Source organism: Macaca mulatta, chromosome 6 (genome assembly GCF_049350105.2).
Source record: "Macaca mulatta isolate MMU2019108-1 chromosome 6, T2T-MMU8v2.0, whole genome shotgun sequence".
In the NCBI taxonomy this organism is placed as follows: Eukaryota; Metazoa; Chordata; class Mammalia; order Primates; family Cercopithecidae; genus Macaca; species Macaca mulatta.
Genome location: NC_133411.1, coordinates 179778419 through 179797497, shown reverse-complemented (window position 1 = coordinate 179797497; position 19079 = coordinate 179778419). Strand labels below are relative to the sequence as shown.

General features: G+C 34.7%; 1 protein-coding gene across 1 annotated transcript in view; it reads right to left on the bottom strand.

Moving 5' to 3' along the window:
• Nucleotides 1-19079, bottom strand: part of RANBP17 (RAN binding protein 17) — a 439101-nt gene that overhangs the window by 363484 nt on the left and 56538 nt on the right. Inside the window, exons 8-12 of the mRNA XM_015141394.3 lie at nucleotides 18466-18539; nucleotides 16382-16501; nucleotides 14131-14277; nucleotides 13210-13382; nucleotides 8306-8499 (exon numbers count right to left, since the gene is read on the bottom strand). Of these exons, the coding sequence (XP_014996880.3) occupies nucleotides 8306-8499; nucleotides 13210-13382; nucleotides 14131-14277; nucleotides 16382-16501; nucleotides 18466-18539 (708 nt within the window). The remainder of the gene's footprint in view (nucleotides 1-8305; nucleotides 8500-13209; nucleotides 13383-14130; nucleotides 14278-16381; nucleotides 16502-18465; nucleotides 18540-19079) is intronic.

The following is a 19079-nucleotide window of genomic DNA, read 5'->3' as shown; positions in this document are numbered from 1 at the left end:
CACTCCTGTTATTTGCTCATTTGTGATTCTATTTTTTATTTTTTTTAAATATTTCACACATAATTGCTTTATATTCCTATCCAATTCCAACACCTTAAGAGTCTCTAGAAGATAGGGGTTCTAAATCAAATAAATAACTTATTTTTGTTAGTGCTCATTCATGGCAGCTTATTTCGTTGTTTATGTGCTGGCTTTTATTGTTTTTGTTTATTATGAACACTTGTTTATCTTAATCTGCAGGATTTCCAAGGCCCTATATTATGGTTGCTATCCTTTGGAGAAGGTTTTAATTCCCTTCTGCTGGAAGCCAGGGTATCTACAGATTTAGAACCATGTTATACCCTTTTGAGGGTTCAACTTAATACAAGAGTCTCAGGTTGGCACACCTATCTTGCTACCGGCCTAAGGCTTTGTCACCAATTTTATCGTTGATATTGATAATCTGTCTTTGAGAACAACCCTGTTTTTTGCCCTTGTTTGCTGTTTGACCCGTCCCACTCTGATTAAAGTTCACTTTTTGATCTGGGTGATGGGAGAGGTTGGGAGGCAAGAGGTCAGAGAAAGGAGAGACAGTGAATCAGAGAGCAGAGTGGGAAGAAAAAAAAAAAAAAAAAACTAAGAAATTTCATGTACTTACTGTAAGCCCAGGATCTGACTGTTTTGCAGCTAAAAGGCCTTTCAGAGATCTAGCTGACCACACTGAAGTTATTACTAACTCTGCTTCTGAAGAACCAAACACTAATTGTCTGTGTTATATATTTTTTTTAAAATGTAATTTTATAGGTAGCTGGCTAAACACAATCCAAATTATAAAATAACATAATCCAAATTAATGTCTGCACACAGAACACAAATCTGAAATGACAAAAGACTGTCATTGTGTCATCAGTCAAAACAAAAACAGTAACACTACAAGACAAGCTTACAGGGTCACTTGTAAAGATACTCAACTGAAAGGACACGTTGGGACTGAAATCCAGCCTATATTCTACTCACCAATCTATTTACTCTAGCATGCTGTTGCACCGGCCTGGATGAAATGGAACATTTTTCTAATTTGCACAAAAGTACCAAATGTACTACTGAGCTAGGAGAAGAGCAAAATAATCCTCAATGTCCAAAAATAATATGAAGGCTGAAATTTAGATACATAGGCACAGAAACAACTAGAAAGTTTGAGCTTCTCCTCTAATGGCCAAAGGAAAAAGCCTAGGACAAGCTCAATGTGAGAAGTCCAAAAAAGCTGATGCAAAGAGTTACACCCTAAATGAAAATACAAACTGGGGGAAAAAATCTGTCCTAAACAGAGAAAGACAACACAGAAACCTGTCTGACTTGACCACACTGCTAAGTGAACAGGAGGAAAAAACCTCTAAGTCAGACCTCAGATGGTTTGTGGACTAAATACAGACTACCAGTGTGATATGAAAACCTCATTCTAAGGAAATAATTTAAATGGAATTAAGTTGGTGTCCCCACCTCCATCTAGCAAATGAACTAAACACTCCAATTAAAAGAGATGGTCAGAATGGATTTTTAAAAAGGGAACAACTATATACCACCTACAAGAGACACAATTTAAATATAAAGACACAGGCAGACAGGAAGTAAATGGATGGAGAAAGATATACTACATGAACAGTAAGCATAAGAAGACAGTGGTTACAGTAATATCAGGTAAGACAGATTTCAAGAGAAAAGGTCAATTAATAAGGAAGACATAGCAATTACAAATGTTTATGTGATACAAAAATTTAAGGAATTAGAACATAAATAATTCCACAATCATATTTGGATATTTTAACACCCCTCTCTCTGCAAACAAAAGAAATAGACAAAAAAAAAATCAATAAAAACAAAGAATATGTACATTATTACCTTAATTTATACTTACATAATATTACACTCAACAATAACAAAATACATATTCAAGTATATATGCTATGTTTGCCAGGACAGACCATATTCTGGGTCATATGACAAGTCTTAATAAATATAGAAAGACTGAAATCACACAAAATGACATTTGACCAAGGTAAAATTTAAAAATCAGTAACGATAACTAGGAAAACACCAAATATTTGCAACTTAAAAGCACACTTCTAAACAATCCAAAAATTCACAAAGAACAAAGAAATAACAATTAAATTAGAAATTATCTTTAAATGAAAATAAAAATAAAACCACAAAACTTGTGGGATCCAACTAAACTAATGTTTAAAGAAAAATTTATAGCTTTGAATGTTTTTATTAGAAAAGACCAAAAATCTAAAACTCAAAGATCTGGAGTCTACACCCAGAATGAGAAAAGGAATATTAAATAACATCCAAAGCAAGTATAAGGCAAAAAAATAAATAAATAAAGCTGAAAAAAATCAATGAAATAGAAAATGAAGAAAGAATAAAGCAGATCAATGAAACTAAAAATGGTTCTCTGAAAATATCAACAAAAGTGATGAAAATCTAGTTGGATGACTCAGAGCAAAAAAAAAAAAATGACAAAATTATCAATCTCAACTTCAATTTCTGGAGATATTAATAACAATGGAATATTAAGAATAATTTTATTCCAATACATAGAAACATTGAGTAAATTCCTTGAAAGACACAAATGACTAAATTTGACTCCCAGGGAAACAGAAAATTTGAATATTTCTATGCTTATTAAAGAAAATGAATTCACAATTATAAACCCTCTTGGCCCACTGGCTTTACAGATGAATTCTATCACTCTTAAAGAAGAAATAATAGCATTACTACACAAATTCTTTCAGAAGATACAGGAGGAAGAGGGAACAGTACCTGACTCATTTTATGAAGCCAGTATTACCATGTTACCCAAACCAGGCAAAATCACCACAAGAAAACTACAAACCAATATCCTTCATAAACACTGATATACAATAACAAAAGTGTTGCAAATTGAATTTAACAATTTCTAAAGAAACATTATATTATGACCAAGTAGGATTTATCCAGAGAATGCAAGGCTGCTTTCACATCGAAAAATCAATTAATGTAATTCACTACATTCGTAAAATAAAGGAAAAAAGTCATTTGAATAGATGCATAAAAGGTCTATTTTAAAACCCCAAAATAATACGCTATCATTATAAACACCCTAAGGAATTGAAGAGAACTTCCTCAAACTTACGAATGTCTTCAAATAGCACACAGATAACATCATACTCAACGGTAAAATGCTCAACGCTTTCTATGCACAAACAGGAACAAGGCAAGAATGTTCCCGTCTTAACACTTTTATTCAACACTGTACTGAAAATCCTACCAGTAGAATAAGGCAAGAAAAATAAATATAAGGCATCGAGACTGGAAAGATGACATAAAACTATCTTTACTTGCAGACAACATGATCACATAGACAATCCTAAGAATCTATGAAATTGTTATTAGAACTAATAAATTTAGCAAAGTTATAAGGCACAAAGACAAAATTCAATTCTGGTTTAACAGAGTAGCAGAGCATAATCAGGAAATTTACAATAGCATCAAAATATATAGGAATAAACTCAGTGAACAATTTCAATAATTGTACACTGAAAACAATAAAACAGTGCAAAGAAAACCAAATGCTTATGAACTGCAAGTCTCAGTGTTGTTAAGCTGGCCCAAAATGATGTATAGATTGAGGTAAGCCCTACCAAAATTCTAGCACCTACTTTGAAGAAACTGAGAAGCTGATGCGAAAATTAATTAGTAAAGGAAAAGACCTAGAATAGCCAAAACTGTTTTGAAAAAAAATAGTTAAAGAATTTATATTACCTGATTTCAAGAATTATTAAAGCTACAGTAATCAAGCCAATATAGTATTAGCATAAGGATAAACATATATAGATCAGTGGTACAGAACAAAAACTCCAATAATAGACCCTAGCACTTTATGGTCAATTGATTTTTGACCAAGGTGTCATGGTAATTCAATGGGGGAGAAAGACAGTCTTTTCTACAAATGGTGTTAGAACAACTGGATAACTGTAAGCCTTGACCCTTAACTCACAACATTCACAAAAATGAATACCAAATGGATCACAGGCCTCAACATAATAGCTGAAACTATTAAACTTATAGAAATCATAGAAGTCTTCATAGCATTAGGTTAGTAAAGATTTCATAAACACAAAAACCTCAAGCCATAAAGAAAAAAGTGAAAAAGTAGACCATCAAAATTAAAAACGTTTCACCTTTGAAAAACAGTTAAGAAGATAAACCATAGACTGGGAGAAAATATTTGTAAAATATATATGTGAAAAAGAGATTGTATACAGAATATAGAGCATATAAAGCACTCTTACAATTCCATAACACATACAAAAGAGCCAACAATTCAATTTAAAAATGGGCAACAGACTTCTCACAAAATAAGAAATACGGGTGGCAAAAAAGAATAGAAAATATGTTTAACATCATTAGGGAAATGCAAATTATAACCACAACGAGACAACACTAGACACCAAGTAGAGTGCCTAAAGAAAACAGATAGCAAACGATGGCAAGGATGCAGAGTAAGTGAAACTCTCATACAGTGTTAATGGGAATGAAAAATGATACATCCACTTCATAAAACTGTTTAGTAGTATCTTACAACATTAAACATGCATTTACCATATGACCTAGCACTCATCTTAGGTACCTATCCAAAAGAAATGCAAATTTCTTCTAAAAAGACTTGTCTAAAAATGTTAATAACATCATTATTTGCAAAAGCCAAAAACTGGAAGTGTAATTCAAAGTCCATCAGCTGGTGAATGGATAATGGTAAGGCCATACTATGGAATACTATGTAACAACAAAAAGAAACAAAATATGCACAACATATTTGAATCTCTAAAACATATGCTAAGCAAAAAGGGAAAAAAGATATTTGCAACTCTGATCATAGACAAGGGGCTCACTTTCAAACTGTAAAAAGCTCTTAGAAATCAAGGAGAAAAAAACGACCAACAACCCAATAGAAAAATGGCAAAGGAAATGAACTGTTCATTGACCAAAAAACAAGATCAAATGGCTCTTATCTAAATTTAAACAATGCACAACCTCACTGACAAGAGAAATGCAAAAGTTAAATTATACTGAGAAACCATTTGTCACACACAGGACTGCCAAGAATTCGAAGAAATACCTAATGTAGATGACAGGTTGATGGGTGCAGCAAACCACCATGGCACATGTATACCTATGTAACAAACCTGCACGTTCTGCACATGTATCCCAGAACTTAAAGTATAATAAAAAAATTGTCCTATGAAGGATACATGGAAATCATCTCATACATTTCTAGTGGACAAGTAAATGGTATACTCCTTACAGAAAACAACTGGACAACATATGCAAAATTACAAATACATTAAACTTCCACCCAACAGCAATTCCACTAGGAGAAATTTATAAATTCATATATACATGAAATGACATGTACAAGGTTTATCTGTATAGGAATACTTTTAATAGGAAAAGATTGTAAATCACTCAAATCATTGTCAACAGTGGATGGAATGGTTAAATAATGATATATTCAAAATGTAAAATATTATGTATATATCTATAAAAAATAAGAGTTCTCTCTATATCAGAAAATATTCATTAAACACTTTAAATGAAAAAAGCAAGAAGTAGAGCAGTGAGTATGGTATGCTGTATTCTATGCAAATAAGAGAGGTAAGAATTTACATATTCATAACTGTTTGCATATGCACATACAAACTTTGGAAAGGCATGCAAAACTATAAGAATAACTACTTGCTAGAGTGAAGAAAGGGAGGACAGAGTAGTGGAACAGAACACATTTTATTTTTTTTTAATTTTTGCACAATGAAATACATTACCTCTTCAAAAAACATTTTGTGAATTAATCAAAATCAAGTTTGATACGAAAATAAAAATATCACACTAAAATGATATGCAGCAGACAGTCACAAACTTGGCAGTGATATTTACAATTCAAAAACCTAAATGATTAATGTCAAAATACATAAAAGACTCCTAAAAATCAGTGAAAGAAAGCGATCCAGTGGTGAGGTGGAAATGAACAAAAGAGATGGACATACACTTCACTGATGATGACACAACAATCAATAAACATGAAACAATACTGAACTTAATAATCAGCAGAGTGAAAAGTAAACCCATGAGGTATATTATTCTCAACTAGATCATTAAAAATGTAGGTATAATAATATGAGCTGCTGGCAAGAATCTAGGTCCAGGTCAGCAAACTACAGTCTATAAGACAGCCTCCTGTTTTTGTAAATAAAACTTTACTGAAACACAGACACGAGTACGGTCTATGGCTGCTTCCTAGCTACAAAGGCAGACTTGAGTAGTTGTGACGGAGACCTAAAACATTTACAATTTGGCACTTTAAGAAAAAATTTGCCACTTCCTGATAGAAATAGATGGGAACACCTAAACACTATTGGTAGGATGTCAAGTAGTACAATCACTTTGTAAAACAGTTTAACAGTACCTACTAAAGCTGAATATGTAATGGATATACACAACAATTGTTATAGGAGCACTGATTTTATTAGCAAAAACCAGAAAACAAATACCTATTAACAAGAGAATGCACAAATAAACTGAGGTACATTCAAACAACGTAACAGTGCATGGCACTGAAAATGAAGCAACTATAGCTATATGCATCAATATGAGCCGTCATAAATAAAATACTGAGAAATGGTAAGAATAAAGTTGTCAAAGAAAAAATATAGCATGATTCCATTTGTATAAAGTTGAGAAATATGCAGTATCATGTATTATTTTCAGAATGCATACATGTGGTAAAACTGAAGTAAAGGCATGAATTGATAAACACAAAATTCAAGATTGTTAAGTATTTTCTACTGATAGGAAAGAGGACAGATTTGGAAAGAGGAACAAAACATGCTGCAAAGGTATTGGCAATGATCTAATCTTTTTTGTTGTTGTTGTTGTTGTTGTTGAGATGGAGTCTCGCTCTGTTGCCCAGGCTGGAGTGCAGTGGCCGGATCTCAGCTCACTGCAAGCTCCGCCTCCCGGGTTCACGCTATTCTCCTGCCTCAGCCTCCCAAGCAGCTGGGACCACAGGTGCCCGCCACCTCACCCGGCTAGTTTTTTGTATTTTTTTAGTAGAGACGGGGTTTCACTGTGTTAGCCAGGATGGTCTCCATCTCCTGACCTCGTGATCCGCCCATCTCGGCCTCCCAAAGTGCTGGGATTACAGGCTTGAGCCACCACGCCCGGCCCAATGATCTAATCTTTAAGCGACGTAATGGTGTCTGTAGGTACTGCTATTCTGTATGTCTCAATATATACAAATATCCTTTAATATGAATTTGATATTTAATAACTTTCAAAACTCTTCTAGAAGAATAAGTCAATAATGAAGAGACTAAATGCTGCAAAAGTGTTAGTTCTCCCCCATTTAATTTACAAATAAGATCCCAATAAAAGAAAAAGCACACTGAAGTAGAGAAGATTATCTCACACTAGCCCCTCAGCAGTACTGTGTGACTTAATGCAAGATGGACAGATAATAAACAAAAGGCATTTTTAAAAAACATTATTCAAATATGAAGGATAATCTTCTAAAAAATTTTTTTAAAGTTAAAATGGGAAATCACTGGAAGTAAATTTGATTATGATCCCTTACTAAACTCACTTTCCAATACAAGATATACAAATACGAAAAACAACTTCAGAACTATAAAGTGCTTTCTCCTAGAAATTTCCATTCCCATAGTGCATCTTATCAAGAAAATCGGAAAAACATATTTATTTTTACTCCTTATGTTTTTAAAATGACCTAAAAGGATATACAGAAATAAATACCTCCTCCAACAATAAAGGATTAAAAACAAAATAAAGAAGAAATTGAAGAATAAAATTAATAGTAAAGCCATAATGAAGGCTAATACATAAAAGCAAAATCATAATGATATATTATATACTTTTTTTGGCTGAAATTGGGTTCTGAGTTTGCAATCGAGTACCACAAAGAAGAAAACATAACCAGTTACGATAGTTATGTTCATAAACTATCTGCTCAAGAGCCATTATCAATTTTTCTTGATATTGATTCCAGAGAGACGTATATCCTATGAATTTTATAGAGAAAAACTGAAAGAAAAAAAATCAACCAACAAATTACCAATATACACAGGAGTTTAATAAAATGAACGGTTTATTAGGGGACCAGGAATTGAAGAAAATACATAAAAATAATTTGCAGTAAAACTATTAAAGTGATTATTGATGTTACTTAATATTCAATATAATACTCAGTAATCATATTAAGTTTACTGACCTTCCTGAATGGTGATGTCCACAGTTACACCAGAAGATGGATGCAGAAGGTTTTGGTAATTCTGTGCATTTTGGTCGAATAACTGCACAAGAAGAGCACATGTCTTTTCATATTCACATCTGCTGACAGTGCACAACTGCTCCAACTGCTGAAACACAGTGGCAGTATCATCCAGTGGATCATCTAAGTGATCTCTGCAAACACAGAATAAGTTTGCAGACAGCATTAGAATGTGAAGGACTTTTATTCACCACAAGTAAACTTTATGTTAAATAAAAATTCTATAATAAAGGAATAAAAGACAGAGGCAGGAGGATCACCTGGGGCCAGGAGTTTGAGAACAGCCAGGCCAACATAGTGAAATCCCGACTCTAAAAATACAAAAATTAGCTGGGCATGGTGGCACACACCTGTAATCCCAGCTACGCAGCAGGCTGAGGCATGAGAACTGCTTGAACTTGGGAGGCGGAGGTTGCAGTAAGCTAAGATCACGCCACTGCACTCCAGCTGGGGTGACAGAGCGAGACTCTGTCTCTAAAAAAAACCAAAAAGAAATAAAAAATGAAATGTATTAGTCGGTAAAAAATAAAACTGTCTATATCTCAAGATGGCATGATTATGTAAATAGAAAATATTTTTAGAAACACAAAAATGCTATTCAAACTAATAAGTAAGTTTACTAAGGTCATAGCATGCAAGGTCAACGTACAAAATGATGGGTATTAGTATATATTGGCAGTGAACAACCAGAAATTGAAATTTAAAAAACGGTAGGCAATAGGAAACATAAACTATCAATTAAATCTACCTAAACGTATGCAAGATCTTTAGGCTACAAACCATAAAACGTTTGATGAAAGAAATCAGAGAAGAGCTAAATAAAAGACAGACACGCTCAGAGACTAAGCGACTCAATATTGTTGAGATGTCAATTCTTTCCCCAAGTTAATCTATAGTTTCAATGCAATCCCAGTCAAAATCCCAGAAGAACTTCTTTGTAGAAACTGAGAAACTGATTCAAACATATATACGAAAAAGCAAAGAAAGGAGAACTGCGAAAACAATTTTGAAAGAGAAAAGCCACTTACAGAACTCATACTATCTGGTTTCAAAGCTTATTATAAATCTAATCAAGACAGGGTACTGGTGAAAAAACAGACACATAGATTAATGAAGACAGAGTCCAGAAATAGAACTACATGTATGTGGTATATTAATTTCTGACAAAAGCATAAAAACAATTCAATGAAGAAAGGATAGTTTGCTACACAAACGATGTTGAAATAACTGGTCAGCTATATGCCAAAAAAAAAAAAAAAAGAAAAGAAAGAACTAGCCTTATATCAGCTAATACACAAAAATTAGCCTGAAAGAGATCACAGACTAAAATGTAAATTCTAAGAGAAAATAAAAGAAAATCTCTGTGACACTGGGTTAGTTTCCATAGGTATAACAACTAAAACATAACACTTCAAAGAAAAAATAAAGCACTGGACTTCGTCAAAACTTAAAAATTCTGCTCTTCTAAAGACTCTGTTAAGAAAACGAAAAGGGAGAGGGCTTCCAAGATGGCCAAATAGGAACAGCTCCGGACTGCAGCTCCCAGCGAGACTGATGCAGAAGATGGGGGATTTCTGCATTTCCAACTGAGGTACCTGGTTCATCTCACTGGGACTGGCTGGACAGTGGGTGCAGCCCACGGAGGGCGAGCTGAAGCAGGGCAGGGCGTCACCTCACCCAGGCAGCGCAAGGGGTAGGGGGATTTCCCTTTCCTAGCAAAGGGAAGCTGTGACAGACTGTATCTGCAGAAACAGTACACTTCTGACCAAATGCTGTGCTTTTCTCACTGTCTTAGCAATCCGCAGACCAGGGGATATCCTCCCATGCCTGGCTAGGCGGGTCCCACGTGCACGGAGCCTTGCTCACTGCTAGTGCGACAGTCTGAGATCGAATTGTGACACTGCAGCTTGATGGGGGGAGGGGCATTCGCCATTGCTGAGGCTTGAGTAGCTCACAAGTGTAAACAAAGCATAGACTGGGCGAAGCCCATTGCAACTCAGCAAGGCTTACTGCCTCTATAGATTTCACCTCTGGGGCAGGGCATTGCAGAACAAAAGGCAGCAGATAGCTTCTGCAGACTTTAACGTCTCTGACAGCTCTGAAGAGAGCAGTGGTTCTCTCAGCACAGCGTTCGAGCTTTGAGAACGAACCCACTGCCTCCTTAAGCAGGTCCCTGACTCCCGTGTAGCCTGACTGGGAAACACCTCCCAGTAGGGGCCGACAGACACCTCAAACAGGCAGGTGACCCTCTAGGACAAAGCTTCCATAGGAAGGATCAGGCAGCAATATTTGCTGTTCTGCAGCCTCCACTGGTGATGCCCAGGCAAACAGGGTCTGGAGTGGAACTCCAGCAAACTCCAACAGACCTGCAGCTGAGGGGTCTGTTAGAAGGAAAACTAACAAACAGAGAGGAATAGCATCAACATCAACAAAAAGGACATCCATACAGAAACCCCATCTGTAGGTCACCAACATCAAAGACCAAAGGTAGATAAAACCACAAAGATGGGGCGAAACCAGAGCAGAAAAGCTGAAAATTCCAAAAAACAGAGTGCTTCTTCTCCTCCAAAGGATTGCAGCTCCTCACAAGCAAGGGAACAAAAGTGGACGGAGACTGAGTTTGACATGTTGACAGAAGCAGGTTTCAGAAGGTCAGTAATAACCAACTTCCCGAGCTAAAGGAGCATGTTCTAAACCAATGCAAGGAAGCTATGAACCTTGATAAAACATTCCATGCTCATGAATAGGAAGAATCAATATTGTGAAAATGGCCATAACACCCAAGGTAATTTATAGATTCAATGCTATCCCCATCAAGCTACCACTGACTTTCTTCACAAAATTGGAAAAAACTACTTTAAAGTTCATATGGAACCAAAAAAGAGCCCGCATAGCCAAGACAATCCTAAGCAAAAAGAACAAAGCTGGAGGCATCATGCTACCTGACTTCAAACTATACTACAAGGCTACAGTAACCAAAACAGCATGGTACTGGTACCAAAACAGAGATATAGACCAATGGAACAGAACAGAGGCCTCAGAAATAACACTACACATCTACAACCACCTGATCTTTGACAAACCTGACAAAAACAAGCAATGAGGAAAGGATTCCCTATTTAATAAATGGTGCTGGGAAAACTGGCTAGTCATACATAGAAAGCTAAAACTGGATCCCTCCTTACACCTTATACAAAAATTAACTCAAGATGCATTAAAGACTTAAATGTAAGACCTAAAACAATAAAAACCCTAGAAGAAAACCTAGGCAATACCACTCAGGACATAGGCATGGGCAAAGACTTCATGATTAAAATACCAAAAGTAATGGCAACAAAAGCCAAAATAGACAAATGGAATCTAATTAAACTAAAGAGCTTCGGCACAGCAAAATAAACTATCATCAGAGTGAACGGGCAACCTACAGAATGGGAGAAAATCTTTGCAATCTACCCATCTGACAAAGGGCTAATATCCAGAATCTACAAAGAACCCAAACAAATTTACAAGAAAAAAACAAACAACCCCATCAAAAAGTGGGCAAAGGATATGAACAGACACTTCTCAAAAGAAGACATTTATGCAGCCAACAGACATAAGAAAAAATGCTCATCATCACTGGTCATCAGAGAAATGCAAATCAAAACCACAATGAGATAACATCTCATGCCAGTTAGAATGGTGATCATTAAAAAGTCAGGAAACAACAGATGCTGGAGAGGATGTGGAGAAATAGGATCACTTTTACACTGCTGGTGGGAGTGTAAATTACTTCAACCATTGTGGAAGACAGTGTGGCAAGACATTGTGCACATGTACCCTAGAACTTAAAAGTGTAATAATAATAAAAAAAAGAAAATGAAAAGGTAAACAACAGAGAAAATATTTGCAAACACCTAACAGAAAGACTTGTGAAGAAAATATACGGAGTGCTCAAATCTTAATATAAGAAAATATACAACCTAATTAAAAAATGGGAAAAGGGTTTGACTAGCACATTACCAATGAATACATATAGATGGTAAATAAGTGCATGAAAATATGCTCAATATTATTAGTCATTAAGGGAAAACCACAATAAGGTACCACTACACATCCATCAGAATAAGTACAATTTTTTCAAACTAACAATATCAACTGCTAGTGAGAACACAGAACAACTGAGTCTTTCATACATTGCGAGCAGGAATGCAAAATAGTACAGCCACTTTGGAAAATAGTTTGGCAGCTTCTTATGAAGTAAAATACATGCTTAACATGCATCCCAGGAATCCCACACCTAGGTATTTACCCAGGAGAAACAAAAACTTATGTTCGTACAAAATCTGTGCAGGAGTATTTACACAGTTTTATTTACAACTGCCAAAAACATAAACAACTCAAATGTCCAGCAACAGGTGAATTGGTAAACAAACTGATATATCCACAAAATGGAATACTGCTCAGCAATGAAAGGAATGCACTAACACAACACACAGGAATCTCAAATGCATTATGCTAAGTGGAAAAAAATCAGACTAAAAAGCTGCATACTGTATAATTTCATTTATAAAACATTCTGGAAAAGGTAAAAAAAAAAAAAATCACAGGGACACAAAACAGATCAGTAACTGCCAGAGATGAGGGTGAGGAGAGGGGCTGACTGAAAAGGGAGCCAAAATAACTTTCTGGGTTGATGGAACTATTCTATATCTTGATTGTGATGGTAGTTATACAACTGTGTGCACTTGTCAGAAATCATACAACTGTACACTAAAAAGGGTGAATTTTAAATTTATACCTTTATCTTAAAAAATTCCAAGTATCTAAAGGAAATACAACAAAAACACTTAGTTTTTGAATACCTCACAACTATGGCAACAGATTCCAACCGAGAAGTGATAAAGGCCTTCGTGATTTCTGGTGCATAAGTGTCTAATAGATGGGGTTCAGTGGATTTCACAAAAGGAACAGATGCTACCATCCTTTGCCACAGAGTTAATAAATAATGAACACTGTTAGGAGCAACTTCCCAATGCTACAAAGAAATAAAGCAGAAGTTATTTAAAATATTACATCTTCCTACAACAAGAATTACAGAACAAAGTTACTAAACATACATTTTTAAATTAACTTTTATTCTTATCATATAACTAATGAACACTTAATATAGCAAATTTGTAAATGCAAAACAGTATAAAGAAACCAACAACTCTATTATTTTACCACCCGGAGTAACATTAAAATATGACTCTACTTCCCTCTAATCATTCCATGAATATTTTTCAGAGTTGGTATCATGTGAAAAATATGATTTCATAACCTCTCCCTTAAACTTATAAAAAAAACTTTTCTATAGTATAATCTGCAAAAATTTTATTTCTTCACATAGATTTTATTATAGTTTCTCAAGCCATTCTTCAATTATTAGATATTTAAGTAGCTTCTCAATTTTTATTATATACATTGCAATGAACTTTTTTTTTTTTTTTTTTTTTTTTTTTTTGAGACGGAGTCTCGCTCTGCCGCCCAGGCTGGAGTGCAGTGGCCGGATCTCAGCTCACTGCAAGCTCCGCCTCCCGGGTTTACGCCATTCTCCTGCCTCAGCCTCCCGAGTAGCTGGGACTATATACATTGCAATGAACTTTTTTACCTAAAACTCTGCAATTAACATTTCCAGCAAAGTAATCAAATTCATAGATGCTTTTAAAATACCCCCACCAACCCTTACCAGGAAGTTTTTTAAAACTGGCTACAGTTTAATATAATTACATATTTTTACCTACCTGTAGGCTAGTAATGGTAAAATTAGCAATCAATCTAATAACTTCAGGATATTCCTTCACCATAACTAATTCTCCCAGCTGATAATTTGTCTTTAAGCGAGCCAAAAATCGACAAAATTCATGATAATTACCTGGATCAGACAAACCCTAAATTATGAGACAAAAAGAAAGCCTTAAAAACAAGCCAACCTACTGACAATAAAATCAGTAAAACCCCAAAGCATCTTAAGTCTCCCAATTCTCATGGGTACTTACTTAAAATACTCTGTGTCAACTGGATAGTTAATAATGTAAAAAAAACAGAGGAATCTGCTAGGTTTAGTTTTGTCATCAATGATTAATAATAAAGAATCCAAAGTAGAGGTCTTGGAAGAAGATCTGCATCACACTGACTAAATTATAATTTTTGAGAAGCTATTATAGTACACAAAAGCGTGTATGTGTGTGTGTGTGTGTGTGTGTGTGTGTACTGTGGTTTAAACAGAAGTCAACAAAGGACCTGGAAAATATTTATGATTAAAAGTAAACTCTAGGAAAGAACAATACTCACCAGACTTAAATGGTGTATACTAGCACACAAATAACAGAAATTTTCTGAATTAAACTAATATTTATTGAGTATCTACAGGAACTGTACCCTCAAGCAACTCTGTGTCTCTCCACGTCTCTAGTCATTCAAACAAATTACTGCAATGTTAGGAACAACACTGAACAAATAACTAAAGTTGAGGAGGATAGATTAAAAAAAAAGAACAAAAAAGGTCCTGCCCAGTTGTCTGTAAGCTACTTGAAAAGAGTTTTAGTATGCACTGCAGCTGGCATGAAACAGAATTCATATCTTTGTAAAACTGAAAGTCTCTAAGCAATTTCATTCATACGAGCTCCATGAAATATACAGAAAATAGAATCTAATTATTAAGGACAAATAACCAAAAATTTTGTAATCATGGATCTTTAAAACATGTCTGTGATTCTAAAACAACCTAATATTCATACCAACTTTTACAGCCATGAAACATCAACATAAGGATGTTGGAAAATCATTTAAGATAAATTATCAGGTATTAGCATATTATCTTCCACCTATCGGTTGATGATAGTGAGTTAAATTAAAAACTTTAAAGTATATTGGTAAAATCCTCTTTATCGGCTAGACAGAAAATTTCACAACTATCCTAACATTGAAAAGATAAAATAAGTGCATAACCCATAAAGTACTTCTGAGATATGCAAAAACAACTGCTTTTTGTAGAACATTCTTATTGAACAAAGATATTACATATCACCCCCCAAAATTAATAACCAAGAGAATTAGATAAACCTCCTTAAATCATTTAATCTTTAAAAATCTGTATTTTACAGATATTTTAAACCAAAAACAAAATAAAAAGTAAAACAAAATATTTTATCTAAGCATCCAAAATCATTCAATTAGCAGCTTTGCAATTCTCTGAAATGAATATTGGCAATGAAGCTCTAAAGTTAATGCAGAAAAGATTATAAAATCTACAAACTCTTACTTGTCCACAAGAGGGCAAGAAAACATTATTTCATAATTTAAGGCCACTTGCTCCAATATTAACATTCACATTTATATTATGTCTTATAGTTCAGAAGGTGGACATACTGAATTAATCACTTCAGTAGTTTAAGAAGTGCAAACAAAGAAATGTAATAGAATAGTAAAAGACAGAAGCATTGTAAGATATATAATCTCTAGTCATATTTGCCTAAGAGAAAAAAATAGGAGAAACACAGAAGTCAGCCATGGAAACAACCATTTTTAAAAACTACCCATCTCTACTACAAATGAGATCTAAGAGCTGAGCATGGTGGCTCATGCCTGTAATCCCAGCACTTTGGGAGGCCAAAGCAGGTGGATCACTAGAGGTCAGGAGTTCGAGACCAGCCTGGCCAACATGTTGAAACTCTGTCTCTAATAAAAATACAACAATTAGCAGGGGTGGTGGTGCACGCCTGTAATCCCAGCTACTCAAGAGGCTGAGGCAGGAGAATCGCTCGAATCCAGGAGGCAGAGGTTGCAGTGAGCCAAGATCGCGCCACTGCATTCCAGCCTGGGCAACAGAGCAAGACTTCATCTCAAAAAAAAAAAAAAGAGCTCTAAGGAAGATAAATATGATACTAAATATTTTCTTCCAGAATCATAATAAATTCATGATGAGTTTATTATGTGCCTTTAGCTGAAAAACTGTATCTGTATATGCTAAGTATTAAATTACTTCATAAATACCTGAGGGTTTTCAAGTATCCTTTTTACTCCCTTAATTAAATTACCAAGGTACTTGGCACGTTCAGGACTGTTAAATAAGGACCTTCTCGTCGAAGCAAACTGAACTAAACATGAAAGTGCCTAAAAAATACCAAAAAAATTTCATTTCAATTTTCAAAGTAACTGTGGCCACATGTAAGGAATACTAGTCTTTACATTTAAAATGAATTTAATCTTAATGCATTATAGAATATAATGCATTATAATGCAATATAAAAAGCATTATAGAACATAAAAATAATAAAAGCTAAATATCATCAACCACTTCCACCACCCACAATCCTTCTACCCCATCATTAAAATTCCTATTTGTATGTGTTTCCCTCCAATGTTCTTTCATTAACAAAATCTGCCAGTTCAAGGCCTGGACATGCTATACATTTAATAGGCTCTCAATTGCTTATGATGCCCAGTTCCATTTTCTAATGAATCAGGTTTTCTACCAAAAACAAAACATGGTTTTGTGGTACAGGCATGTTTGGAAAACAGTGCACATTATGTACTGTGGTATCCAGTGGGAGGGGGTGGGGGAACCTGTAATTTAATCCAGCATATTCCAAATTTAGTTGGTCAAGGAATATTTTACACCATCCATTAGCATCTTAAAAAACAGTCTGAAAATGGTGCTGGAAAAGGTAGGTACTTTATGGTAAGAAAGGAGACAAAAATCAAATGATGCCGTTTTTAGATGTGCTCCAGTTTGCCACAGCCCCTACCGTTAGAACTTAAAACCCAAATTAAAAACAAAAACAAAAAACTCCTTAGAAAACTCAGAAGTATAAGCACGGGAACCACTGGTGTATTAAAAACACCTGGGGCTTGGGGGCAAAAAAGACCTGTGTTTGAATCTCAATGCCAATACCTTCTTTGTTGCCCTGGGGGAAGTCACTTAGTCAATCTGGGTCTGTTTTCTGTTTTTCTGGGTCTACATAGTGGGGATTTTATTATTTATCTTTCAGGGCCACTTTGAGGATTAAGTGAGATGAGTATCACACAATAAATAGGACATGTCCAATAAATGTTCGTTACTATCTCTCAAAGCAGATGTTTTCTACTTTATTTTTTAAGCACTGGTACCTTTTTTGTTTTATCCCAAAACATAATTACATGAAACCATGGTTTTTAAACAACTAAAAGCAAGACTGTTGTAACTGAAAGACAGAAGGCTGTGGCCCCAACTGGAAACATGAGGTACCCTAAGAAACCCAGTTTAAAAAGCACTACCTTAAACTCTAGATTCAAGAGAAGACATGTTTTTTTTTTAAAGGACATTTCTATGAATGCTTTCCTCCCTTTTAGGCAACAAGATACCTAAACATATATATCACTGATATATACTTCAAATCTGGAATATGTTTTTTCAGAAAATGGCAATATAAGAACTCCCCAGCTTTACTTCTGCAAGTTTAAACATTAAACTTACAATTTTTTAATAACCTTGACATATTTGCTTTAGGCTCCGCAAAGATGGAGCTCAGAGTCTCAAAGTTCTATGTAACTATGGAGTATCAAGAACTTTTTAAGCATGCAATAGAATTTACACTGATTCAAAAAACAAATAAATAACTGGCTTGATGCACACAATTCAAGTGAGTAGATTCCCTTCCCTTCTTATTCAGAGATCTGAAGGGTGCAGCCTTCTGTCAAACCTAAGACATGGACCAGGCAAGGTTGAGGAAGAGTTAAAGAGTAGTAGAAGGGAAAGTTCTTGTGTGGTGGTCAGCTGCTGGACTTAGGCCCTGTGGGAACTGAGTAGGAAAAAAATATATATTTAGAGATTGGGAGGTTGTCCTGGTGCTGGGCAAGAGCTAAATTAACAGTTACTGGTTCTAGGCTCACCCATGAAATAAATTTATGTAATGTTGACACAACAAAAATATGACAAATAGTTTAAGCAGTATACATCCCAGAAAATATAAGAACTTATTGTGAAATGTAAACTCAATTGAATATATAGTTTTGAAGTAAATATATACCACTCCTTATTTAAATTAGATAAAAATCACAGGTATTTTTTAATGAAGTAATGAATGACTTTTACTTACTAACTGAGACAGTAGTGGTGGAAGTGAATGATACAAATTGAAGAAAAGATCCAGTGTTTCTGGTTCCAGGAAAACTGGGGAAAAAAAATATTTTCTAACACCATTACTTTCAATTCAGAGATCTTAACAAAGTAAGACAATATCACACAAACTGAGAAATCCAAGCCCTCTGCATGTGGCCATTCCTTCCAGTTAGGCCTATTTTTAATTCCTAGCTATTTTCCTTTGAAAGCTGAAATAATACAGAGAGAAATTAACTAGTGAGGCTCTTCCTCATTTCTATGTAGCACTACAGTTTGAACTGGAAGAATCTTCTATTTTCATTTGTAATAAAGTAATATAAACATTGAGAATTCAAACAGTATCAAAAAGTAAACAGTACTAAAAAGCTTATAATAAAAAAAAAACTGTACCCTATTCCATTCCAACTGCTTTTCAACTCTTTTGCTATAGTTACATTCACAATAGTCTATATTATTTCTTCATTTGATTGTTTTACTTTAGATATTTCTTCATTTGATTGTTTTACTTTAGACATCAACTGTAACGCTTTAGCTGTCTAATCACTAATGCCACATCCCTACTACTCTCTCCACAATCAATCCTCTCAAAAA